Here is a 27,974-nt window from a genome sequence, read left to right on the forward strand (position 1 = left end):
AAAATGCATTAATACTGCCTTAGTCAGTACAATGGGTGCTTTTTCCTGTTATCAGTACCATCAGTGCACTGGGTCAGTACCTGCTGTTGCTTGTTAGACATAAGCCGACAGATGTGATTGCTATTTAGGATTATTTGTATGCATTATGGCATACAGCTTTCTGGTTTCTGGGAAAAAATTTAACAGTACTTAATTACCCTCTATATCAGGTGCTTCTAATATCCTTTTTCAATTTTATCTGTTCCGCTAAATCTACCTTTTTAATAGAATAGAGTGTAGTCATTAATGATACAAGTATGGCATTTGAACCATCTTGAGGAGGCTGCTGTGATTTTCATTACTTACCAGACCAGTTCCATGGGCCAGCTAAAAGCTCTTTCACATCTTTCCCTCACATTCTTCAATTTATTCTTTCATTGCCACCTTCCTTATTGAACCTCCTCTAAAACCAAACTCAGCTTTTTTTCTGTTTTTATTTGCACATCGCTACCATTCTTTTCATTTGTTTTACGGAAAAGATACACATTTCTATCTCTGAAAATGTTAGTGTGTGAGTTATCCTATTCAAGTCTCTCAGACTGCTCAGAAGACTGTGGGAATTTTAGAATATAAAAAGAACCATTCTGGTCAAGACCAAAGGTCAGTCTAGCCCAGCTATAGTCATCGCAACAATGGCGAAAGTAAAATGCTTAGGGAAGACTGTATAAACAGGACTGACATGTATTTTGTTTCCCATTTATTCATTCTGATTCCAGCTGTTCAAAGCTCAAAAGCTTCTAGACGTAGACGTAGTTTCTTTGAATTTAGAGCCATTCTATGGTCTTTCTCATTCATGAACTTGCCCAGTTTTCTGTTTAAAGCCATATAAAGTTTTCTGTCTTTATGTGACTTCTGATTTTATGTAAATTGGTCATTAGTCCCCTCAGGCATCTCTGTTCCTAGCTGAAGAGTCCTGTTCTTTAGAGTATTGTGCTTATCATTTCTCACTTCAAAGCAGCACTCCGTGGCTTTGAAAATTGTTGTTCAACTTCTCTGACCTTTGAAGATCCACATCTGCACTCAGCAGTCAAAATGCAATTGGATTAATGATCTGGGACAGTTATGTTCTCTGGCCTTTTTTATCCTTTCTTGATTATACTGAGTGTTGATTTTGCTTTTCTGATTGATACTGAGCACTGCATTAGTAGATTCTTGGTAATATGTATCACTACCCCATGATCTGCTGCCTAACCAGCAGTGGTTACCTTAGCCCATCATTTTGAATGTGACGTTAGATTTAAACCTTAGGAGTCTAAAACACCTTTCAGAAATCCAAATAGCCTATACCATTCTTGATCCACATGGTTCTCAACAAAACCAAAAATCCAAGGACTGAATAAGCATCTAACCCAAATGCTGGTCTTTTGCTTTCAGGATTATATTTAATAATGTAACTAATAAGGACTAGTAGAGAAACAGCTCTTTTTTTTTTTTTTTTTTTTTTTTCTCCCATTAGAAAAAGTGCATGAAATAGAGGGGATATATTTAGGAGACACTTTGGAAAAACAGATGATTAACATCTTCCTTAAATCCATTTACAATCAATGTTGACATGAGGTCATGGCATTGAAATTAGAGAAGAAATTGAAAAAATGGGATGGCTTAAGGCATAGACTTACACCTAGGGCCTGACTTCCTTTTTTGATGAGAACAGATTACAGGTCATCTGTATTAAAACAGGGTGGGGAAATAGATAGAGAGATATATCTATATACATAATATTTTTGCATACATATAAGTGCAGAAACAGAAGAATGAATCTCATATCCTCTACCTAATTTAGTTTATTGGTACTGAATATTGACTACAAGTTCAGTCCAAGCTAGCTGTAAATGAATCCCATTATTTATGAAATCTGACCTTTGTTTGTTATGAATATTTCCTAAAACCTTAAAACCAGAATGTTTTGAACTAACAACAAGGCAGACATCATTGCTTTTAAACAGATGGTGTGTCTTCATTTAGGTTACCTTGTTCATTTCTGATTCTCCACTCTTCACTCCTAGTCTCCAGCTTTTTGAAGTTGATGCCAATTGTGCAGAGAGGTTCCCATTGATTTTTCTTCTCCTGTTGTGACTGAAACTTTTAGTCTCTTCAGGTCTTAAGTCTGGGATCTAAATGGATGTTTTTCATGGTGGTCAGATTGACATTTTCCAGAGCTAGTAACAGAGCTTTTGTAGTTAAGGGCAAGTTAACTCGGTTTGCACAGGCTTTACAATGTAATATTTGATTTCAGGACTGATGGATTTTATTTGGTTTAAGATTTTGCTTTAAAGTACCAAGGCACTAATATGGTTAATGAAGCCCATTACTGGTAGATTAAATACCAGACTAGCAGAACCTCATCCAAAGAAGTGTGATTTTTAGAATTGTGGAGGAAATGCTAACTGTTGTTCGGAAAATACAAACAGTTCTGGTTTTACTCGCTCTTTGGCAAATAATAGAAGGGCAGTGTTTGAGAAGCTGCAGAGGCATCTGGCCTGTGGGACATGACTGTTCTTTGTGCATGATCAACCGACTTCATCTGCACACAAAACCAAAACCATTATATTTATTTTCTTCTGTTCTTTGCAGTTTGCAGCAGACCACTTTTTTTTTTTTTTTTTTTTTTTTTTTTGTGCTGGGTGTGAATGTGAAATCTTATTGTTGAGTCCAACCCTAACTCTCCCTAGAGTGGCAATTAATTCTTCAGTAGTACATTGCATATGCCTAATCTGCAAATAGGAAATTTGATTGTTCTGTATTCAGCTAAATGATCGCTACATATATTTTTATTTTAAAAAAAAAAAAAAAATCATAGAATCACAGAATTATGCTGAGTTGGAAGGGGCTCATAAGGATCATTGAGTCTTATTACTGTCCCTGCACAGCACCATCCCCAAGAGTCACACCATGTGCCCAAGAGTGTTGTCCAAACTCTTCTTGAATTCTGGCAGGCTTGGAGCTGTGACCACTTCTCTGGGGAGCCTGTTCCAGTGCCCAGCCACACTCTGGGTGAAGAACCTTTTTCTGACATAAAACCTAAACCTCCCCTGACACATCTTCAGGCCACTCCCTCAGGTCCTGTCACTGGTCACCAGAGAGAAGAGATCAGTGCCTGCCCCTCCTCTTCCTCTCATGAGGAAGCTGTAACTGCAGTGAGATCTCCCCTCAGTCTCCTCCAGGCTGAACAGACTAAGTAACTTCAGTCACTCCTCAAAGAACTTCCCCTCAATGCCCTTCACCATCTTCATTGCCCTCTTCCGGATGCTCTCTAATAGATTAATATATTTCTTAGAATGTGGTGATCAAAACTGCACATAGGACTCAAGAGAGTCATAAAAGGAAATAATGTTTGATAATAATATGACTTTCCTATCCTGAAATCAAGATGGCTGTGAGCAATGAAAATGTCTTTCAGGTGTTTTTCAATACTTCTTAGCATAATTTTTTCCATAATTTTACCAGACACTATAGTGAAACTGACAGTCCTGTAGTTCCTGGGGTCATCTTTCTTTCCCTTCTTTAAAATTGTGACAAGCCTCGCCAGCTTCCAGTAAGCTGGAACTGCTCTGGATTCCCAAGACCACTCCAAAAATATCAAGAGGGGTTTTGTGACGACATCAGCTGGCTCTTTGAGGAGTCTTGAATGAATCCCTTCAGGCCCCATAGATTTACAGGGATCCAACTGGAGCAGCAAATACCACACAACTTCAGGGCTGACTGGGAGCTGATCCTTCTTACAGTCATGGTCCTGCTCAGGGTACTGTGATCCCCTTGGTCGATTATCCATGTTGAAGACAGAGGCAAAGAATGCATTAAATGCCATTGCCTTGTCTCTGTCCCTGTTTGTAAAGTGACCATCCTAATCCTGTAAGGGGATGAGGAGTTTTTTCACTGCCTATTGCCATTAATATATTTTAAAAATCTCTTTTTGTTGTCTTCCACATTTCTGGCCAGCTTCAGCTAGAGTAGAGCTTTGGCCCCATGACTGTTCTCCCTACAGTGACAAGCAGCATATCTGTATTCTTCCCATATCAGTAATGTCTCTTATTCTAGTCCCTGGGGACAGCAGACTTCCCTGTGATCTGGCTCCAGTCTGCATCTTGGGCCCTCCATTCATTTTAGAAAGGTGTTTCCTATTACAAATACCCTTCATTTTCCTGTTAACAGAGAGAGGTCTTGGTGCAGAGTACAGGTGGTGTTGTTTTAGGAGGCCTCACTATCCCAGAGCCTCACATGTATTGTAGAAGATGCCAGTCCTACCTGCCAAATTCTGAGAAGATGAAGGAACCTTCCTCCTCGTACATGCTTTGACCTGCTTCCAGCGTGCATCCTTAACAGACCCTTGGCTAACAGTCCTGCAGGGTTCTGAATCCGTCTGCTTCTCCACTGTAACGGAGTTTCATGACACATGAGACTCCTGAGACTGTGAGACTCTGAAAATAATCTCTCTTCTGCTTGTTTGCTCAAACACTATATAGCCTGTTCACTCCCTCCAGTAGCTCCTTCACCTGGTGACCAGCTCCTCAAGCACAGCTCACTTTCTGCAAAAGAACTGTCAGCCCCAGCCTTGTGAAGAGGCATCAGGCACTCCTGGCCGCCTCTGACCTGGAGAGCTCCATCTCCCATCAGCAGGTCTGGCTGGCTGGAGCCTCTGACACAGTGAGTCCCACAGCTACATGTAATTGAACTTTAGGGCAAGTCAACACCCTAACTGAGGAAGCTTGAACTAGTATGTTAGTAAGGCTGGGGTTTTTAATGTGTGAGATGGCTGAAAGAATGGGTTGGTTTTTAATGTTTTAACTTGTGTTCTGTTCTTTAGAGTACCCGAGTAGCTTTAAACCACCTGGAATCTGTGCCTGTGAAACTGAGCCTGTTAGAAGATTGCAAAGATACTGCAGTGAGAAAGATTTCATTTGACTCTCTCAGTACTTCTAAAATATTTTGGTTAATTAATATTCTCTATGAATGTACAGATAAGTTGTTTAATAAGATATTTACATTTGCATTACGGTTGCATATGTACATATTATATAGATAGAAACATACTGAAATTTATTTTCATGTTTATATGGATCTTTTTGAAGTTATAAATTTAGTTTTAATTATTAACACTGTTCCGTAATGTAGACAAGCATTGATAACTGGGCATAACAGGTCATGTGTTAATTACTGTTTCAGAAGAATTTTATTGACTGGTAAATTCTGATATTACATGTTAAAAAATGAAAATTTTGTAATGAAATTATGCCAGTTGTTTCAATATTTACCTTAATGAATGAAGATAGATGATCTTGACAACTTTTTGTTTTGTTTTGACATAATGACAATACTTGTCACTTATTTTCTCAGCACAACTATCCAGTGAAGATGTGTTTGAACACAATAGGACATATTGACAGTAGTGGTGACCTATACTGTCAAGAATGATAAGGCTCAGATTAGATTTTCAGTGGCTAAGTGGCTAAACCCCTGTACCATACTTACTTTCCATTTATGAAATGGGTGGTTTAATAGAAAAGAGTTTGTAACTTCCTTGCACAATATAAATTTTAAATCGGTATTAAACCACGGATCAACACACACATAATGATTTGCATTTTATTTGATGTGTAAAATTTCTTAATCTGTGGTTGTCATAAACGTTTCAAAACATACTTGTTTGGAGCATTGTTTATTTTGTGTTCCTGCATGAGGTCATCAGTTAATCTACACCATTTTTATTGCTGTCATCATCAACAGATTTGGTAATGCAAGTACTGGTTAAAATGTTTGGGTTTTTAATGGGCAAGTTGAGATGTATAGTTTTAATTTCACATTCCAGGTATCCCCAGAAGAGCTTTTTTGCTCTGACAGAGGTTTGTGTTTACCTTCTGTTTCTACTAAAGGAAAAATTTTGTTCTTAGCAGGCATCTGCAATCTCCTTTGCACTTGCCCTCTCTTGCTTAATGCTGCTACGAAATAACACTGTCATTTTCTGGTTTGGTCTAGTTATAACTTAGCCAATATTTGCAAGATTGGAATGCAAAATATTTGGTTTCAGTTGGGCTCTATCCTTCTCCATCATGCTTAATTTTTTATAGATGGTCTTCTGAAGATGTCCCTATTTGTCCCTATCAACACAGAGTTATGTTTAAGAAATAATTTATTATTTAAGAGAGCTAAGCTTTATGCCTTAGCTTTGAGAAGAATGTCAGTTTGGAGCTTTATTACTGTTTCTATTTGCAAATAACATATTGGATTTTTTTGTACAATAGCTAACAAGTTCTTCCCTCAATGTTTTCATAGGAAGGGAGAAGGAAAGAGGAAGTAGGTTTTGATAGGCCTCTCAAGTTGTCTAGGAGGTTTGTTAATTCAAGTGAATCATTAGCTAGTTCAGTGAGAAGCATTGTTTCCTTATTGAAAATACTATTTTGTCCATATTTTTAGAACCTTATTTTCTTCAAGTGCTTGTTTCTGTAGTGCTGTAATTAATTTTTCACCATTACAGAATTTTTGATAGAATGTATGATATTGCTGAAGTTTGGAAAGTGTTAAAAGAAATCATTCACCAGTTAAGGATGAGGCTATTTCCATTTTAATCTACATGTATTTTAACATTATTTCTCTGTACAGAACATTATGCTTTTGTATGGCCCCTGTAGTTCATCCTCTGAAAGTTAATACTTAATTCATTCTTGCTGTGGTAAAAATCCTTGATGATACCAGTGTTTACAAAAGTCAGAATTTCTAGCTACTAACTGAAATCTTCAAATTAATTTCTAGGAGTCCCATTGCCGAAGGGAGATGATTGAGGAGAGGTATATGAAGTATAAAGACTTAGTGAGTTCTTTGCAGCAACAGCTGGAAGATTCAAAACATAGAGTCAAGCAAGTCAAGGTATGTGTGTGTACTCCACTTTTGTGTCCCAATTACTTTCAATCAGCAACATAACCTTACCTTCTTAACTCCTAGTACAGACAGAAATCATGCATGAATGTCTCTGTTTCAGATAGCTGCCATGGCTGATGTCATGGCAAGTATGTTGACATGGCATAAATTTGATGAATTAAGGGTTGCTTTCATTGTAAGTGCCATGGATACTTTCTAAAAATCTTCCCCCTTTCACAAAAAGATATCTTACTGGGTCTTACTACATTGAAGTGTTTACTTGCTTTGTCAAATTGCTGTCCACGCAATTTTTTATTGCTTTGTTCAGTTTTCTCTTGTCTTTTCAAGTAAAAGATAACGAAACCTGTTTCCTCTATAAAAAAGTTGACAAACTTATAAATCATATATAGTAATTTTTCAGTAGTAGATATTTGCATTCTTTGCAAACAATTTTGTATGATGTCTCTTTCATATATAAATGAAATCCAGGCAAACAGAAGGTAAGTGATTTGCTAAAGGTCACTCACTGGACTTTACAGCAGTGCCAAGTATGAATAACTAACTCCCTACAAAAGTACAAATCCAGTGCTTTTCTTTAGAAACTTTGCCTGTAATGACTTGCCAATTATTAATATGCTTTTTTCCCTTATCAACTTGTTCATTGTCATATCACTGTCATTGTGATAGCATCTTACTTCAGCAGAACTACAATTTTTTATGGGATTGAAATGTTCAGACCTGAAGAATCATACTAGTATTTCTGCTACATATCTCAATCAAATCAGTTTCTTTGGCAATGTATCATACCTGTGTCTCTAAGCAATTGAGCTCAAATCAAGGATCACACACTATCAAGAACTTGTTTGTGTTCCCCATCCTATCTGTAGCTGTCTTTCTTCTGTAAAATGAAGATATACTTACAGTATGTCTTTTAAAAAGTGGAAAAGGTAAAATAAATACAGAATATTTGTGCTTAGTAAGTTACTATTTTAAGAAGGTATTAAGTTACTTGAAAAATCCATCTTGCTCTTCTGTAAGAAAGAATTGAAAGGAGGAAACAGGCACAATCAGTCTGTTGCTGACGATAATAGTCAGTATCTTGAATTTCTCTTCCCTGCACACAAACATTACTAAATCACTGGCTACTGAAATTTGGAAAACATTGAAAAGCTAAGTGGAATGCAATCAGCTGACAGTAGAACATAGCATTGCACTAAGCTGACTGAACTTACTGAGCTTGTGTGATTTCACTCAATAATCAGAATCCAGTACAAAGCTCATTCCAGAACAATTCTTTTTCTTTGGACAACCAAGAGCATTTAATGGCTTCCATTTAGTCAGGCCTAATTGGGTTTTTGCATGGCATACAGTACGCTTTGCTGTCACGGCTGTTGCAAATAGAACAGAATGTTCAAAACCAAGTAACAGACGGGTGCTAATCTGATTTCAGTGATCAGGCTAGCTTAGACTAAAAAAAAACTTTTTAATGCTTGCTTTTCTTACCCTCCTTTGAAACTAACTCAAATGCCTTTTTTTAATTTTTTTTTTTTTATTTATTTTACTCTTTGTCAATTGGGAGTCTGAAATTGCTGGAAGAGGGTAGGTTTGAGGACACCAAAGTTGATTCTTTCTGATATTTTTGGTTCACGCTGCGTACATAGTGCCCCTGCTATACAAAGCAGACAGATATTTGATAGGTGATAAGAAAATCTATGTTTCCTAGAAAATGTTTACATTGATCATTTTACATGAAATTACTTCTCAAGTTAATCTTTCTCCTCAGTTATGTTTTTCTTTCTAGCCTTTCTTATAATACACTTGTTTCAGCTTGCTGGCCAACATTGATCTCAGACAGGCATTATCTAATCTTGTGTCCCAGCCTTTTTCCATTTTAAGGAGGAAAAATTAAACTGAAGTTGAATGTTCCTCTAAAAGCAGTCTTTTTTTCTTTCTTTTGCCACCAGTCAATCTTCCTACTCTTCTGTAGTTTTGTCAGATGGCTTTAAAATGCAGGTTGCTTAGAAGCCCAAAAAAATCATAATTTCTATTTATATGTGTTAAAATGGAAGATTTCCGGTAATAAAAGTAGGCAATAGGGTGGCAGAATACCATCAGGTACAACCATCTTGATTTTACAACTAAGAAGGGGACAAATAATAGTAAATAAAGACAAAATTGGGGGAAAACCCCATTAATATAACATATTAAAAGAAAATAGCAACTGAAGCAACATCAAAACAGAAAAGTAGAGATAAATATTTTGATGCAGAGATACAAATATTTTAGGAGAGCTTCCCTGCCACAGACAATTGACCATCTACTCAAACACAACATACGGATGTAATTGTCAATGAAGCACATGACAAAAAGGCACATTCTCTATATTAATATTTCTGTAAAGAGAAAACCATTTGGTATTGCAGATACTGGTCAAAGCACCTTTCTTTTTTAAAAGTTCTTCTTTTAATGCATTTCTGGAAGCAGAATATAAAGACAAAAACTTTTTTTATTCTTTAAAATTTGTTATTCTGCTATGAACACATTAGGTATTAAGTCTCTCATCAGCACATAAGGGGATTAATATCTATAATTCCCATTAGTCTTAACAGGAGTAAATCCTTCTTCAATGATGGAACAAAAGCTCATTGTATCTCTAAATTAATGTAGATTTTTTTTTGTTTAGTTTTCAAATCTTAGTATCAGCATAAATGATAAATTGCAAGATGTTTTAACAAAATTCCCTGAGGCTGTTTATGATAAGAAGTCAGCAGTAAAATTGTGTGTTTTATGAACTGATGCATTTATTCATTATTACCTCTTCTCATTTCAAGAAACTGAGTAATTTGGATACCAAGCCAAGCTTTTAATCTTATTTTGGATGGTGTTGTAACCGGGGACTACTTGCTGCAGAGCTAATAGAGATTTTTCAGGGATTTTTGTTTAAATGACCTTTTTAAATTTATCTTCTCTTTTTTAGCTTATAGACCAAATGACTTTCCTCACCAAGAAGCTGTGCTGTATGGGTTTAGCCATAAATAGTAACATTGTATTTCAGACTTCATTTTATGGTTTAACAAAAAAAATTCAAAAGCATCTTTAGGTATTTTGATATGAGAAATCAATGAACTTCAAGTTTCCTCAGTGGCAGAGAAAATAGCTTTATATTTATTACTACTTCTGGAACTTAAGTGAATTAATATGAACCATCTGTTGATGAGGAAGTCATCATTCATTGATGTCTGCCCTGCTGATATGGTATGTCCTGAATTGTGTATGTAATGTGAACAGGAAAGAGCATTTTTAAAACTTGTAGTGGCAAAGACTTGCTATGCTGTAAGTGCTTTTTCAAGGCAAAGCAGTTTTTTGCAGACGTTTTATAGTGGTGAAATGGAGATAAAACATGTAAGCAAATTAATTTGAACCTAACTGCAATACTGAGAATTCAAAACAGTCTTTTCCAGTGTGTGTGAAATCGCAGCATGTGCTTGTTGCATGCTACTGTATGCTTTTTATAAAATTATTTTTATTTGCTTCCCATAGGATGTGAAAATGGATGCTGAAATTTCCGATATAGAAGTGGCTGCTCACTCTTCTAGTTGGCGAACTCAAAACAGTTTTTTGTGCAGCTCACTGCTTTCAAGTTCAGGTTGTAAGTATTATATCACAGAAAAAAAATTTACAGGTAACGTATTTTTTTCTCTCTAAAATTTCTTCTTACTTGAAAGAATGAGGCACTACTTTTTGAAAAAGAAGTGCTAGAACCATCTTAAGTATCCTTCTGCGTTTTAGTTTTAGATGCTGGATGGATGTCTTTGCCTGGGGAAGTACTTAATTACATCCCACTGATAGTTGCTTTATTTTTTTTGACGGGGACATACAATATATTTGTTTGTCACCCAAACCTATGCCAAAGAAAAGGGCTGCCCTTGAATTCTGAATCTCTGCATAATGAGTCATACCTGTGTAAGCTGTGTATCTTCTGAGGGACCAGAGATATCCTCAAGCATGGATTCTTTCCAAGATCTTTCATGTGCACCAGTTAGGCTCATGCTTATGTAGCATTTTTGCAGTGAAAGTTGAATTCACTAATTTTACTTCAGTAGTGGTTTTAACTTTTTTTTTCTCTACCCCCTTGTGTGTATACAACTTCTTCATGTGAAGTCATGGGATCTCTGATATAGGTGGGAAATGCTCAATAGAACATAGGACATATTAGGAATGTAGGCACACCTTTGTATGAGTGTCAAAAATAACTTAAAAACCAGGTTTTTAAGGGGTTTTTTTTGAGCATATCAATACATGGATATCAAAATACTTTTCTTCAGAAGGGTATCACCTTTACTTTCTTTTCAATATAACCAGTTTGTGTACTATGAACCTATTTAGAAAGTTGCATTCTGTATATGTGGCAAGTCCTATTTCAGGCTTCACTGCACTTTGAAAGCATTGCATCTTAGAACTAGTACTGTGGTACATTACTGCTCACCAGTAAGTCCTAAGCTGACCTGGTGAGGTTAAAGGTAACTGGTTTCTCTTCCTTTCAGAAAATATGGGTTGGGGTTAGTATCTTTTTGAAGAGCATACTGAATAACAATAGTGGGAATAAAGCATAGGAGCAAATACCTTTGTATCATCTGTACTTCAGGAACATTTTACCTTGACTCTGAGCTGATTTTTCCGTTTTCCCAAACTTCATTCCTGTTAAAGTGTTGCAAATCAAAGTACAGCTGAGCCTGTTTTGGGCATAGAAAAGAAGGAATCAATGCCTCACAGTATGTTCAGGTAAATGGCTTCTAGCAGTCCCTTCCAAACTCAAGAATTCCAAAAGTGATTCACTGAAAAAATTTACTGAAATTTAAAAATGCAGCATAAATGTTCTTAAAGTATTACCATGTCTTTATACTACTTAACCCAAATTAAACAAGCTAGGACTTTGTTGCTTTAAAACTTTTTAATAAATTTTAGGCAGTTTTAAAAGAAATAGGATCCATGTGATCTGAATACCAATCTGATGAAACATCGCTGCATATTTATTCTCTGATTCAACTGTTTTTTACCAGCACTCAGAACTAAATTTTCTGGAAATAAAGAAATAAGTGATTAACAAAAGACAGTGTTGATTCAATTCACTCCTTAGTGCTTATGGCACTAAAATATGTGGATTACTGCACAGACTTTGGTTTGTGACTGATTGTCACTTTATGCTGAAACCAATTTCCACCAGTCAAATGTGTATTTTGAAGTTGTTGGTCTAGTTCTTGAGGACAGTGAAAATTCTGCAGTGGTATTAGCATTAAGGAGATTTTCCAGTTAGTGGCAAATGAAAATTCAGCTACTTCAGTCATGATAGTCAGAAAAACATAATGAACTTTTAATTTCAGTAATGATATTAATTAATTATCATTTGAGACTTTGACAGTGAAGTATACTTTGACATCTTTGCTCCCAAACCTACTGTAGCTTTTAATAAATCTTCCTACACGTCATCATCTGTTTTCTGTGATTAATTGTCTCCTTCAGAAACAGAAGGATGGACTTTTTTTTCCTTTCATTTAGCTTTTGGAGCCATTTGCAGGCCTTTGTGATTTATGTTTCCCCATTCCATCTCTTCAGTTCATGAAGCCTTACAGACTATAGAGTCAATAACTAGTACTAGAAGCTTCCTTCCCCATGTGGGTCTTCTATGACTTGTAGGGAGCACCTGGAAGGAGAGCAGACTCATTTGATATAATTTAACTTATCTGTGAGGGAGATTGTGGGATTTAAATTTAAAATTAGTTGAAGAAAGAAGGACAAATAGTATGGGAAAATAAATAAGGGAACAACAATCTGTTTCCATATGTATATATATATTTACTAAAAAGTTGCGAACACAGCGAGCAGTTAAAAGGAGAGTAATTAACATCAACATTGTGTTTTGTTTCTGGTACAATTACTGCAATTATAACAGCTTTTCCATTACAAACATATTTTAAAATATGGAAACGTGCTTCTATTTCTGTACCCATTTTCTTGGAAATGAAGAAGTTTAAATGAGAAAATAATTTCTTCAAGGGAACATTTCACTAGATGTGGATTGCAGTCTATAGTATTAATCAGACCAAAATGGTTGATCCAGACAGTCAATACTAGTTGTTATCTAAAGAATATTCCTCAGAAACTGTTTTTACAGCCACTGTATTTTTCTGAAATGTTGAGTATAAAAGTCCCTAGAGTTACACATGCTTTGCATTAGCTTTGTGAATTGAGTCCTGCCCTTCTCTTTGCACATTTCATCACTTTGAGGTTTTAACCTGGATGGTTTCCCAGAAACCATATGTCTTACTGCCTTTCTATTGTTGTTGGGAATTTATGCTCCAGGGCTTCATAAGTTGTGATAGACAACACTCTTGTGTCAACATGGTATGTAGCATGACTGATACCACAGCTGAATAAGACCAAGTTGTCCTGAATGTAGGCTTTATTGTCATAACGATTAACTCTTGCACTGTATGGCTGATGCCTGTCTTTATCCCTCTATGTACACTTTTTCATAAGTTCTTAAGACTATTTTTATTGGCATTTACAAATAATATACTGTACTTACACGTAAAAAGACATTGCAACATCACTACGCCATGGACACCCTTCTAGAACAAAACCTAGGGCTACTTAAGCATAAGAACTTGGAATGACTGGAGACTTGACAGCATCACTTAGAAAAATGCAACAGAATTAGTTAAGCAATGAACTGTATGATTTTTCACCTTGCTTTGAATACTGTCCACAGGAAGTACCACTGATGTAGCATACAGCAGCAGAGCTTTGGACCAATTCTGAAAACTTTATGCTGGAAACTTAGAACTCTGTGTTATACCAAATGTCCCAGACACAGTGATTTCCTTCTTCTGAAAGTGAGAACATCTCACCCCTCCTAACCAAATTGTGAAGTCTTGCTCCTTATTCAATAACTTTTGGTTATGTACTGATACAATTTTACTGGATCATTAAAAATTGTGCTCTGGATATTCAGTAGGACCACTTTTCTTACGTCTTCTTTCTATAAAGAAGGCCATCAGAAGAAGAAGGGTATGCTGTATAAGCTGGTAGCCACTTTCCTTCCCTTAATTTCTACCTTTTGCTAGATGTTTGGCGATTTAATTTTTTTTTCAGCATTTTATTATAAGATAAATTTTGTCAATTCATATTGTCTGGATTTTGATGCAATATATTTAGAAATAAGCACTATAATATATTTAGAAATAAGCACCATGCTGTGAAGGTGAATACACAGTATGACATTGTATGAGCACCTGTTTAGTGTCACTTGGTGACTTAAGTCCGTGCTGTTGGTAAAGTTTTTCCTTCACAAATTTTTTGAGAGGTTTGTCTTATTTTAACAAAAATTCTGGAAAAATAAATGAAAAATACATTTTAGTGAAATAATCAAATTTTTAAAACATGTTTCTACATTTCTTGTGTATAAGAAAGCTCTTGGCTATGCCTGTATTATAGAGTATTAAATATATTTCTCTAGAAAAATAAGTCAGTTTATCTATTCATATCCTTATGACTATTAAATATTTATTAACACTATATTACTTTCTGAATAAATTATAATATCATATAATGAAATACGTGTTTTAAATAAAAACTAATGGTCAGTCAATCAAACCCAAGAATAATAGATTTGAAAAGGCCTCTAAGATCATTGAGTCTAACTGACTTAATGTGTGACTCTGAAGATGCTTAATCACTTTTTTTGTGTGACTTATTTCTAGCACTTAAGAAAGGGATCGTTCCTTTGGATACAACTGCCACCAAGGAAGATTCTACTAATGTTGCTGTTAGTGAAATGAAGCTGCAAGCAGAAGGAGGAAAGCGGTAGAATATTTTGCAAAACCACACCAGTTTTCTCTGTGGTAAATTCCACTGCACTTTTTTTTGTTTGTTTTGAACAGTAGTAATTCCATCTGCTGTAGGAGTGAGCACCCTTAATGATTCAGCAATTGCCAGACACCCAGATGAAAGATGAAATCACCAAGAGTGATTCTGATGAATGCTTGTGATAATTTAGGTGACTGGTACACCAAAGGCTTTCTGGGATTTTGCTATTCTCTTGAATTTTTTTCTGCAGTCCTCCTAGACCAAACTTATTGTATTCCTGAAATACTGTGAAGTGAAATATCTGTGACATAAATCTTTGCTATGAGCTTGTTCACCCCTATACAGGAATTGTTCTGACACTTGGTTTTTTATTGTGTTTAATAACATTATTAATAATGAAAAAATACTCAGAAATTGCCTATTATTGTGAGACAGAGTCATTATACAGTGTTGTACAGACACATTGTGATTTTAGGTCCCTCAGTTTGAAAAAAATCATTCAAGGAAGAAGTGATAAAACAGAATTTTCTCAAAGCGAGTGGAAATTCACATCTTGGTTTCAGGTTCAGCATACGTATAAGTTGTCAGTTTTATCAGATGGCTACAATTAGGCACTTTAAAGAATCTGAATCTCACCCATCTGTGTCAAGAGTGTTGAAAGGCACTTCTATGTTGCTGTGAAAATTTTAAAAGCAGTGTTTAATGTTCATTTATTTATTCTGTTTTGTTCTCTATTAGAGGTGTTTCATATTGATTGTAAAATACTATGGAAATACAATGTTGCACATTTGTATTTCTTCAAATATCACTATTCTAAACAAATTGGACACAATTTTCCATTACAGTGGTCTCAAAGAGCAAATCACATAAGAATTTTCTGTTTTCTAAAGAAATGCAAGTGTTTCTGATGGTTCTTGTTTTATTCTCCTCTCAGCACCTTCTGACTGGATCACTGCTATAGTGCCTAAAAGGATTTGCCAAAGCTATCAGAGTACTGTAGCAACATTAACACCATTCCAGCAGTTTTGTTTTGCAGACTTCTGTCATCTTTAGGAAGCCTATTTCTTCTCTGAAGCACTGTCATCTTTTGGCACTGTAGGTGTCTCAGGTATAATTCACAGGCTATGAGGTGCCATCTCAAAAGAGGTCGTTTTTAATACTCTGGTGAGGTGTTCTGTAGTCCCAGTGGGTGCTCTGGACAGTGTACTTCCTTGACAGTCACCTTGTGCTCAGCTTGTTTTAAACAGAACAACATGTTGAGAACATCAAAATCAGACACAGAAATGAGAAAAGATTGAGTTTATTCTCCATTCAATTTCCATTAACTTAAATTGCTTAAAATTAAGAAAAAAATCTGATTTGATTAAAAAGTTTTCTTTACCTTTTGTTGTATATTATGCTGTGCATGGTGGTGCTGGCATTGGCTTTTTGCAGACTTCTGGCACATCTGCTCATTCAGAGGGTCTAGAAAAACGAAACAAGCACATCCATCTGTTCTGATCTCAAAGGCCACAACAGGGACAAGAAAAAAATCAACAAATAAACTTCTGCTCTCTACAAAGAGTGTGGATGTCATGAAACAGTGTTTAGCTCAAGTGACAGCTACTATAAACTAAACTTACTTTAAGTGCATCCAACATTATTTTGTAATTTGTTTTTTCTATTAGATCAGAGCCGAGGTGGAAATATGGCATTTAAAATATTTTAACTGGTTTGGTCTGCTGAAACTTTAAAAAATTGCAAAAAGAAATGCCACCAGCTTGCAGAACTTATGTTACCTACAAATTATGGCCAAAACATAGACAGGTCACTTTAAAATATATTATGAAGCAGTAAATCATGCTGTCAAAACATCTTATGTGGTAAGGAGGTCTGGTGCATGGATTGCTGATGGATAAATGCATACCCTAACTGTTTTAATAAGTTTAAATGGTTTTTTGACATGAAAGTGCTTGTAGGTAAATAAATGGGGCTTTAAGAGTCTTAGCTGAGAAGATATACCAGGAGTATAATGTCCTCTCTTTTTCCTAAGGAATTTGTAAAAATCTTACCATTTTAATAAGGTTTTCCTGACTTGTAACTTAGAAATCTGAAGTATGTGTTGTTAAAACAGGATCACTGCTGATTTATATTGTTAGAAAACTAAGGATAAGCAGTCTGATCTCCCTCACTGTTTCATCAAGTATTGAATTGACTTGTGCACTATACAGGACAGAAATTACTACTGGGTGAATAATTTTGCCTTTAAAACTTTAAGTATGTTCCATGCTTAGTATATTTGCCTTTGCCTATGTGACTGGGGTTTTGTCAGTTTTATATCCTTTTATAATATTTTCTAACGGCTGGAAAAATAGGAGAGGTCAAACCACAGACCAAAAAAAAAAAAAAAAAAAAAAAAGTAGACTTATGGACTCTGAAACCAGGAAATTCTTTCTTAAATTTGCCCGCCTGGCATGGCAGTCTAGATAGCATGTAATATTTGTCTCTCTTCCACCTTTGATAGAAGTTCATATTACGAAGTGATTTTTGTTTCCTCTTTACTGAAGGCTGGAGTTCCGTTTATGACATTATGTGAAACTGTCCCTTTGTGGTTTAAATAATATTTTTTCCATATTGGTCTGAAATAATACTCTTTTGCACAGTTTCAGTTTTTAAAGTAGAAAAGCAGATTATTTTTAAATAAAACCTTTTGTATATTTCACGTCTTAAAAAATGCTGTCCCTTCTAGTAGCCAGATTTTTTTATACTTTAACCCTTTAATGACCTGTTACTCAATTCTTACCCAAAGCAGTAGTTTTCAGTAATCAAAAATGTGGTATCACACACACACAAAAATGATGGTTTGAATCTTTGTTCTTTTTAGTTTGGTAAATCAGGCAATTTTTTATGTATGTATTAAGTACATTCGGATTTTATAAGCTAGTATCAGGCATTCTCTTTTTTTTAATGCTGTACTGAAATACAGTGCTTCAGTATTGTGCTTTCAAAAATGCATTGGCCCTCTATTTTAGCATCAAATAGTTGTCACATGAATAAGCTCCAAATTTCATGTCCTTCAGTTCCTAATGTTTTACAGCAGACTTGAGAGTACTTAATTACTTTTGAGATTATATTTACTAAATAGACAAAATAATTTATTTTTATTGTGTAATTATGTCATCCTAAGAAGAAATGTCAAAATAAAAATAAAAAATAAAATTTTACAGTGCAAAACAAAGCCATTTTCTTACATTTCCTTCTCAATTTTTTGATGGTAGCCAGTCTTCTTTGGTGGTGAAAGTACTCCTTGGATATTCAAAGCTCAGCCACATTTTTACTAACTATTACAGCAAAGTAAATAAGGAAAAAATATAAAAAACCCATACAACAAACAAACTACTATTGTAAAATCCATTTCTGAGCTAAGGACTCTACATATCAGTTACTCTCTGGCTTGCAAGGCATAGTCTCTGCACTGGATAGCACTGAATGGTTATTCATGAATGAAAATGCCAGTATTACTCTGAAAGGAAATCATTAGGTATTTTCGTAACACTGATGTAACTTTTATGGCTAAAAATGAGAAGTCTTCAACCTGGATGCATTCTCATATCTATAACATGCAGAATTTTTTTTTCATAGATTTTTGTGGCACTCCTTGTTACAGTGGAATTTTGCAGTACCAATGTTAAACTTGTTGTGTCTGCAGTGTGTTAGTAACAGATTTCTCTCTCTCTAAGCCCTTGTCACCCTACAGAAGTAATTGATACTGAAGTTAATGTGAGCTGCAGGTCAATATCTGATGATTCAGCCTTGTCCAAAATGGATGTGCAGGAGGACATCACTCAAAGTCCTGTGAATCTGATGTAATTGTAGAGTTTAGAAGCAGTTGTGAGGAAAACTAGCAGTAGAAGGGATGAAAAGCAATTCATGATTAAATTAAAATTTCAGAACACTTTTATTCTTGATGCCTTAGCTTAAAAACTGCCTTATAGCTAGTATTTATAACTGAATAAAAGTGATCCCTAAATAAAATTCAATCTTGGATAATTTTTTTTTTCATGCTTAAGTACTTTCTTCTCTAGCACAACTCTTTACTCTAAGCATGTCTAGACTGCTGGGAATATGAACTTATTTCCTTTTCTATGTAAATAACTAAATTAGATTTTAAATCTGAAGAATATTTTACTGCTCTGTGCAAGAGTACAACACAGCAAAACCCAAAAACCAAGTCATTCAAAAATGTGCAATGCTTCTGGGAATATTGACAGCAAAAATGAAGGAGATTGCAGTGGTTAAAAGCCAGCAAGATCCACCATTTATCATTTGTGCTAACAATAGCTCTCCTGTGTCTAAAGCTGAAGTTGCACATCTATCATTTCTGTGGCTGAAATAATGAGGGTTTTTGTTTTTTTTTTTTTTTTCCCTAATAATGACAAAATCTGTAGTGTGAGAATATGCAGTGATGATATTTTTAAATTTCTAGTAATTTTATTTAGGAATCTATCGGGTGCTATTTGGAATGAAATATTTTTGGCATGTGGTTGTTAATATGTTTTTATTAAATTATTACATTTAAAAACAAGAACTGCATAGAGATATCTCTTTTAGGATAATTTTACTGTCTTTTTTTAGGGACATGGCTCCTTGATAGGTGTGTTGTTTGAGTAAATACAACAGTTGTTCTTGAGTAGTCTGTTATTTTCATCTCTCTTCAGACAAGAGTTTTGATCTTAGACTGCTTTTCTCATCTGCCTTCAACAGTGCACTAGTGTATCAGGAGACATACCATGATTTCTTCACCTACCCTCCATCAATAATTTTGGTAGTTTATGTTCCCATGGAATTACATTAGTGTTGATGGTGGTTGTTTCTTGTAAGTTCTTTTCATTATGAACTCTCGACACTCTTATTTGTTTACTAAAATAAAAGCTGCTTAGTAAATGGACTAACATCAGGTCACATGCTGTCTAATTTTAAAGATTATTCCACAGGCCAAAGTAAATGTCTTTTTCTACATTTGTCTAGATTTTCTGATTGCCAGAATTGGTTCTACTATTAGTTTGTAGAAGAAAATGGTAAAGGATAGACTTTGCTGCAATAACCCTGAAATATTATTGATTTAAGGCAAAAAATGAGACTACAATGAATTTAGGACATCTAAGTGCTAAGTCTAGAACGTAAAATACTCATATTACAAAGTGTATTTCTTCAGTGTGTTAATATCAAATCATCTTCCTTATAAACAGTTGCTGACACCTAAATATTTTTGAAAAGTGATACTAGAATTTGCTAAAGATTATCAAAGAATTTCTGTGTCACTCCCACTGTTAAACAAGCACGGAACTGGGAAACAGTCCAATTTATGTTTCTGGCATGAGGCTTTTCACAGAAACCACCAGTGATGCGGTTTTGTACTTAGTGTGGAAAATTATGAAGATGAGCTGTGTTTTGCTGCTGGCCAAGAGAACTGTTTGCATCTGTGGCTGTTTGGTGTATGGAGCTCAATGTGTGCACCATTTTTATTGAGGCTTTCGCTGCCGGGTGCAGCACTGACTGCACCATTTCACTCAAACAGCTGCAACCATGAGGACACAGTGGAGCTGGCAGAACGTTTGTGACACGTTTTGACTAACAGAATGTCAACAAGTCCATCAGAAACCTTGGAGTTGTTTGTTTGGTCTTCACTGGAGCTATCTCCAATGCAGCCATAAAGCTAGAAAATGCATAATCCTTTGTTCAGTGTGAGCTACATCAGCAGGGAGGCTCACTAGCCGTGGAATGTGAATCATTTTGTATATTGTCCATTGATGTATTAGAGGTCTGTAAATTAACAAAAAACCTAATCTAGTAAGTTTTTTAAAGTGAGACAAATTATTCTTATTTGATAGTCAAAAAAATCTCTTTTTGGAATATGGAAAAATGAAGTATCCAAGTCAAGAAACACTTCATTTTTCCAGAATGAGAGTAATTTCTTAAATTTCAGTGGAGTGACAGACAAAAATGAAGTTCCTGGATATGTTAATCAACAGACATCAATCCCACTTCGTGTCATCTCTTAACATGTGAGACTTGCTCACTTTGATTTAGACTTAACTATGTTCCATACTTAGGGAAATTCTGTTATGTGTGCTGTGCACTGCATGGCAAAGTTGAACAATTCCACTGGAGGCAGCTGATATGCTACAGAAGGAATACTGCCTCTTGCTGTGTATTTTAACAAATAGCTCAAATGTTCAAATTTCTGCTGTGGTATTACATTACCAGAAGAAATCAACAAATAGAAAAAATATTTAGATCGTAGGTAAGGGTGTCAATACAATAACAGTGTATTACTCAGGCTTTGAAGGTGTATCACTTTTAAGGCTGACATTTCTATATGTGCTTATTAGCAAATGCTGATATTCTATTTTTTTCCCTTGGAGCATATGAGAAGAAAATATGTTATTCTCTTTTGATTTCTGGAACATGTTTCACCATTTCATGCTGCCAGTTTCTAATTAATATGGCGTTAGCTAAAAAAACAACCATCTAATTCTAACCATCTTCTAATGATACTTCATTACAATCACTCCTAATTAACTTAGTTGATACATGAGTCACTTTCCTCCAGATCTTTTGTTTTCATTTCATTTGAATGAAATACAGTGGTTTTTTGCAGTTAGTATCCTAAAACTGGAACAAGATTATTCTTGTGAACTAGCATTTTGGTTGGGACATTCCAAAACTAAGATTTGCCCTGGCACTTCATATGTGTGACACTGAATATATTACATCGTATTTCCCAGTCAACTATTGTCATTGCAGTATAGTATAAAGTAACAACAGAGAATCGGAAGAATTTCAACAAATAATATGGACGTGAAACGTTTTTTTACTGGTGTGAAGTCAGAAAGGTCTGTTTAATACTTCTAAAACTTATTGTATTGGTTAATGTGATAGAAGCAGGCATAGTGGAATGAAAGTCCTCAACATTGAATTATTTCTTGAGATAAAGTCTTTGAATGTTTAGCAAGGAGTCCAGCTCTTCCTGCATGTTGAAGTTCACCTTACTGTAGTAACCAAAACTATTGTAGTTTCCTGCAGACTTGATTTCTGAAACATAAAGGTGTGTTCAGACTTCCAATAGCTGTGTAGGCATCAGGTATATCTTATTGTGAAAAATGAGGTTCACTTCCCTGGTAAATTTTAAGAAATAGGTTTAATAAAATAAAAATAAGACAATTAGGAGACAGATTAAGCAAAATTATTTCCAGCCGGGTGACTTGGCATTTAGCTAAGTTCTCAACCTGCTATATCAGAGATATTCTTTAAATACCCTTTGTTTTGCATCAGTCTGTTGCATATTCATGTTTCTTGGCTGTGTCTTCATTATCATCTCCAGTTGGGGCCTTGGTCCATTCTTTCTTCAGATGGTAGATGCTGATAGTTGGTGTATCTATAGCAGGGTCTTCTTTACATGTTCACTGGATGTTATCTCGACCAAACAAACAGTTTAAGCATACTATATCAACTACTGCCACTATGCCTAATTTTTTACTAATAGCAGAAATAAAAACTTATATCCTTACAACAAAGTTATTAATCACATAGCACAAATTTTGCAAAAAGCTAACTTTATAATATACACTTATAACACTGTCTACATAATTATGTCTCTTTCTGATAGACATTGATATGTATTGACATGTATAAACATGTTCATACAGTGTAAAATTTTACTGCTTAAAAAGAAAGAGCTCCTTTTATGCTTAGAAATCCTGACTTCAGTAAAGCTAGCAGAGGCCTTGTCTGTAATATCAGTGGAGTTACAATTTTGTGCTGAGTTTTAGAAAAGGGGAGAGAAATATTTTCTTTGTCTATTTCTTCATTGCATTATCGAGGTCTGCAAGTTACTATATGTCTTGATCTGATGAACAGCAAATGCTTGTTGAAAAATACATGATCTTATAAAAATCATATGGTAGCAAACTCCAAAACACTTGGAATAATTTGACACTATCTCATTTTTATATTTTAATTTTTTTCAGAATCTGAGAAATGAGATTTCGAGTTCAGTTAGGTTCCTTTATTTTTTTCAAGAAGACTAAATCAAAGTTAGTTATATAATGAAAACCATAGTATACTTCTAAATAACAGCAATCCAAGCTTATGAAATTTGAAAAATTCTGAAATATTGCAGCTCATTTTTCCACTTTAATGTGGTCTGCTACAGCTTTGTCAAAATAATGAAGACATCTCCAAGGAGAGATGGTTCCTCTCTTAATATGTATCAATTGTATTTCACATTCATGGCTAAATGTTTTGTTTCGTATCAGTTTTTCAACAGATGTAGTAATTCAATGAGTACCCAAAATAGGGATTTTTTTATGTGTGTAGGGAAAAGCTACATCTAAATTCCAGCACTATTGGAATTCTTTTTTAACAAAAGACTCATGAAACAAAACCAGTTTTGATTTTTTTTTGTCCTATATTTTTGTAATAAGATGGCTTCATAAGGTATTTGCAGTCCACTTTTTCCATTATCTGCCATCTTCAAGTAGGAAAAAAATTCGACTTGACTATCTTGTAACATGTGTAATGAATTTTTAAAAAGTCTAGAATAATAGAATCATTTCGGTTTGAAAAGACCCTTTAGATCAAGTTCAGCCAAACTACTGCTTGACTATTACTTCCTGTGAGTTGCATGGATGCACATAAAACTAAGGCTACAGGTTTGATTTTCAGAACACCTCATGCAGGTTTAGGAACAGTGCATTGTAGAAGTATAAAAGGAAGAGCTGTTACCATGTTGGTTTGATGCACAAGTCCTTACCAACCTGTGAAGTTTGAGGTACTTGGTTACACACAAGGTGTGACTCATGTCACACCAGAACACCAATTTTATGGTTGAGTTGCTGCTCTGACTTCAGAATGCCTGTGCCTGATTTATACCAGTATGAAACCGGAATGAAATCTCATGTATAAAGCCTGAGTACCGAAGTACTAAGTGCTGAGATCTTGTCAAGTGATTGCAGTATGAAGTATATGAAAGCTGTCTTCTGTGCTCTGAGTATGTTGCTGCAAGCTGAAAACTTGGCACAGTCTGCCGGTATGTTTAAGTTTGGTTAAGGCTCTACTAGGAAAGTTCTTATGTTAATTTAACATAAACATTTGTATCTACTTTCTGCTATTAGACTATAAAATGTTAGCCAATAAGACATTAACAAAAATATCAAACTACATTACACTTTTGCTGACTTGGGACTTACTCCAAGCAATTCCTGAAGGCAGGGTTGCAAGTCTTCATTGCATCTCAGGAGATAGTTGGTACCTTTGCAGGATCAAAATTGCTAGCTGTACTTGTAATTTAAAGTATAACATAAAAACTTGTCATTTTGTAAGCTAACATAATAAATTATTTTTCCAAGCAATGCATAGCATCTGTATTCATTTACCTAACATTGCCAAACTTTTGCAAAGGCCTGTTTTATGTAATTGATCTTTTTTTAGTTTTGTGAAATTTAGATGTGTGATATGGAATTATGTTGCCCTGTTTTCTTGTCTCTAGGAGCAATAGGTGTTTTCTTTCTTCTACTATAATATTTGTTTTAAAACTAAGATGATAATTTCATTATGAGAATAGTTTTCTTCAAAAGTATGTATTCAAAATACTTATTTAAGTCAAAGATTTGTATAGCATTAAGGACCCAAAAATCTGGCAACGTATTATGGTGTTACAATAATAGTAGGTCTTTACATTGGCCATTATTGACAGTGTTTCCAGAGGTGCCCTTAATTAGGACAGGCTGTTGTGCCTGTATTCTCTTAGAGAGTGTAAACAAGATTCATCTGATTGAACTTGAGTGTGGACAGAACACATGCCTCCACCTAAATGAACCTGCCTTTGTAGTCAACAGGATCTGTAGCATCCTTCATCTCAGCCCAAAGTAAGCATTCAGGGTTTGATCAAATTGCAGTGAACTGTTCTAATTATATAGTTTAGATCTCCATTTAGTAAAAAGGAAAATCAGGCATCTGCCTTAGATGCTTATTGCCTGCATTATAGGCACTGTGTCCACCCACAGAGTGGGGTTTATTGATGTGTACTTTATCTGGATTCCAGGGTAAATTCTTTATTACCTTAAATAAGAAACACTGCTGGAGGCAGTGAAATGGGATGCAGTTAAACAAGCAAAGAGATTGGGCCATGACACTGTCTAATGAGACAAAAATTATTGTTGCTGGGGAGTTCAATGCAGCTAAATTTCTATGGAAGCATTTAATAGAAAACAAAGCCTTGTGTTATATTTTGAACACAAAGTAAAACAAAAGCAAAACATCCCAAAAGATATTTCATAATTCCATATAATGAAGTTTTCTTATTCTGGTTTCTCACAAGCTGACCAAAATACAGTTTCTTTATATACTGAGAAATCAGTTATTGAAAGCCTGTAATTATTTTGCTAATTTCATTCTCCTCAATTACATATTCCCTTGCCTTTTTAAATTTAGAGGTTTTGCATGTATTTTACATAGTTTTGTGATCGGCAGACGTTTTATGACAAACTTACTTTTCTTTGGACCATTTTTTTTTCACTGATGATAGTAGAGTTGTTTATTTCTCACATGCTTGTTCATCTCTTCCAACAGCTGTTGCGCAACATTTCCCCCCCTTCCTAAATCTGTTATCCCAGAGGCTCTACCACCATTGCTGAAGGGCTCAGCCTTGGCCCTGACAATTGAGCTCTTGGGATGTAGACAAATACCCTACAGGTTCCTTTACAAGTGAAAACAAGTAGTTTATTCCAGTTTCCTTTTGGATACCTTCCGAATGTGATCCTTAGGTAGAATTTCAAAAGCCATACATACTACTGCCTGGAAAACACTGCCTGAAAACTACTGTTGGAAGCATCAATGGTTCTACAGGCGGCAGGATGCCTGCGTGAGGACAGGTCAATGCTCTTGGCAATGGATACCACTACAGCTCAAACAACACTTCTCAATAGGTAAGGAAAGTAGGTTGATAAAAGGAGTGGACAAACTAGTTTCATAGGAATTCTGGTTGTAGTCTCAGAAAAATACATTTCTTGTGACCTCAGATAAAAGCTCCAGCTGGCCCTCAGTTAGTATGGACCTTAACTTATGCTTGTTTTATAAGCCAGGAACCCACTGAACTATCAAGTGATGGTTCTTCCTGCTCTGACCCTGTGTATCTCCTGGTGCCTCCAATTCAGATAGGAACTAAACCAGAGTACAGGATTGGGTCTACAAAAGATTCCCCAAAACTTGTGAATAAGAGCAGTAGACAATGCTGAAATTTACAATTTGGATTTTATCTCAAGAGCTGAGAATTTTGAAACAGTCTCTGTACAGCAAAGTGCAAGCCACACTCGGTTTTGTCAATTTTATATAGTAATTTTCAATAGTCAGTTTTGTGACAAAACTTCCAAACAGGCAATGATATATCTAACACTGAATCTAGCATAGATCTGCAACCAACAACAGTGATAGAGGGCAGTTTATGATTTCCTTACAGTCCCTTGGAAAAAAACTATACTATGACTTTACTAAGAGATTGTCCCAAAAATTCTCACACATACATCCTGTGTAGAAATGCAGTGTTATTTCTCTTAGTTTATTGTAAACTCTGTTTTGTGGTAGAAATAGAATAAACTCAACTTCTGAGACATCCACCAAATACAGGTGGAAACAGACATACAACAAAATAACAAAATATGCTAGCATAATGTAGGCTAGGATAATATATTTTCAGATTTTTTAGCCAGGATTTTCATTAATTTTATCAGAGTTCCTGAGAGTTGTTCTCTTGACCTCCCTTCTGTTGACCTTACCCTTAGGGTATATGCAACCTCTCATTTCCCAAATCCTTTTGTCTTGTAATCCCCATGCAATGAGTCACATTTGCTTTATTTGTTTGAGACTGATGGGGTCAGGAACCTTTGAAAAAACGCAGGAAGATGACTTCTCCGTGAGGACTAACTAAATGTGCGTAGGCAGAAAAGTTTTCAATATGTGAAATGGGCACTTGGACATCATTAGGTGAAAATAGGACCTTGCAGAGGAGAACAGACACACAGTCATACCTCAGCAGTGATGGAAGCAGTAATTCCTTGGGACCTAGGAGGCACTGTGCATCGTTGGCTGTATCTCAGAAAACCATCATGTTGATCTAAGACTGAGCCTGAAAGAAAGGACTCATTTGTGAGTGGGAGAAAGTTTTTCTACACATACTTTTAATCTTCCTCTCTTTTGCTTAAACATTTCTTAGGACCTATGCCTGAGGCTGGATAACTGAGGTTCTTGTTAATAGATCTGCTGGGATGCATTAGAGTGAAACAACACTGAATGACCAGTGTATGTGTATGTGTGCATATATCTATATATCTGTACCTATATATTTTGGTTGCACTGGAAAGGATGTATGTAGCCATTTTGCTTATTGTATATAGTAATATAGCAATATAAAAGTATGAAGATAGCACATAAGGAAAAGAGAATAGCAGAAAGAACAAGAGATGACAGTGAGAGGAATGCCTGGGTCCACAAGCAATATTTGGTTGATGCAATTTAGATGTCTGTAGGTCAAAGTGATGGTCACTGTCTTGACCCATTGGGGGTGGGGAGAGCCTGTAAAACAAGAAGTTCAATGGATTCAAAAGTTCAGTACATTCAGTTAGGAACACCCAGGTACCTGCCTTGGTGGGGGAGTTTTACACTGTCTGATGCAACACTATGGATCATGCTTAATTCTCCGGTGGAAGGCCCCAGAAATGAGTTGGCGGCACTTCAGGGGTCTTTGATGATTGATGATCCCTTCTAAGACATGATGGCTGTTTCTCACCCCTGCATAGTTGAGCCAATTGTGCCTTATCAGAAAGGATGAACACCTTCAGACTTATGTGTAGATGTCCCAGTGCCTCCTGCTGGGGGTGGAGGGAGGGAAATTTTACACCTGAGCCCCATGGGGAGGAAAGTTTTCACCTGAGCCTCTGGGGAAGGAGGACATTGGCATGGTAAAAAGCATTTTCCCCCCTCGAAGGATCTGCTGCTTATCAACCTTTTCACTGACGTGGCACCCCCTCTGCACCTGTGCTGTTCTTTTGCAGATCAGAGGTTTTGCCACAACACACAAAAATTCCTCCTGTTTGATTGGGGGGTGCAAACCTGGCCTTAGCAAAGCATCTGCTGCTTTTGCAAACGTCCAATTGTTTTAAGGCTTTTAACCTTTAACATTT

The 27,974-nt window shown here is 35.6% G+C and overlaps 1 protein-coding gene across 4 annotated transcripts in view; it reads left to right on the forward strand.

Annotated features, from left to right (window-relative positions):
- CEP128 (centrosomal protein 128) overlaps positions 1-18,720 on the forward strand; it is a 102,385-nt gene extending 83,665 nt beyond the window's left edge. For 2 of the 4 annotated variants that reach the window (XM_040067923.2, XM_040067922.2), the window contains exons 22-25: positions 4,844-4,921; positions 6,787-6,900; positions 10,432-10,540; positions 14,652-18,720. In XM_040067923.2, coding sequence (XP_039923857.1) covers positions 4,844-4,921; positions 6,787-6,900; positions 10,432-10,540; positions 14,652-14,758 — 408 coding nt within the window. In that variant the 3' untranslated portion in view covers positions 14,759-18,720. Of the gene's footprint in view, positions 1-4,843; positions 4,922-6,786; positions 6,901-10,431; positions 10,541-14,651 lie in introns of those variants that run through there. The other 2 variants (XR_009207993.1, XM_040067924.2) reach the window with 2 other exon arrangements.
- The last annotated feature ends 9,254 nt before the right edge of the window (positions 18,721-27,974 follow it).

The sequence above is a fragment of the Hirundo rustica genome, chromosome 6, assembly GCF_015227805.2.
Source record: "Hirundo rustica isolate bHirRus1 chromosome 6, bHirRus1.pri.v3, whole genome shotgun sequence".
Taxonomy (NCBI): Eukaryota; Metazoa; Chordata; class Aves; order Passeriformes; family Hirundinidae; genus Hirundo; species Hirundo rustica.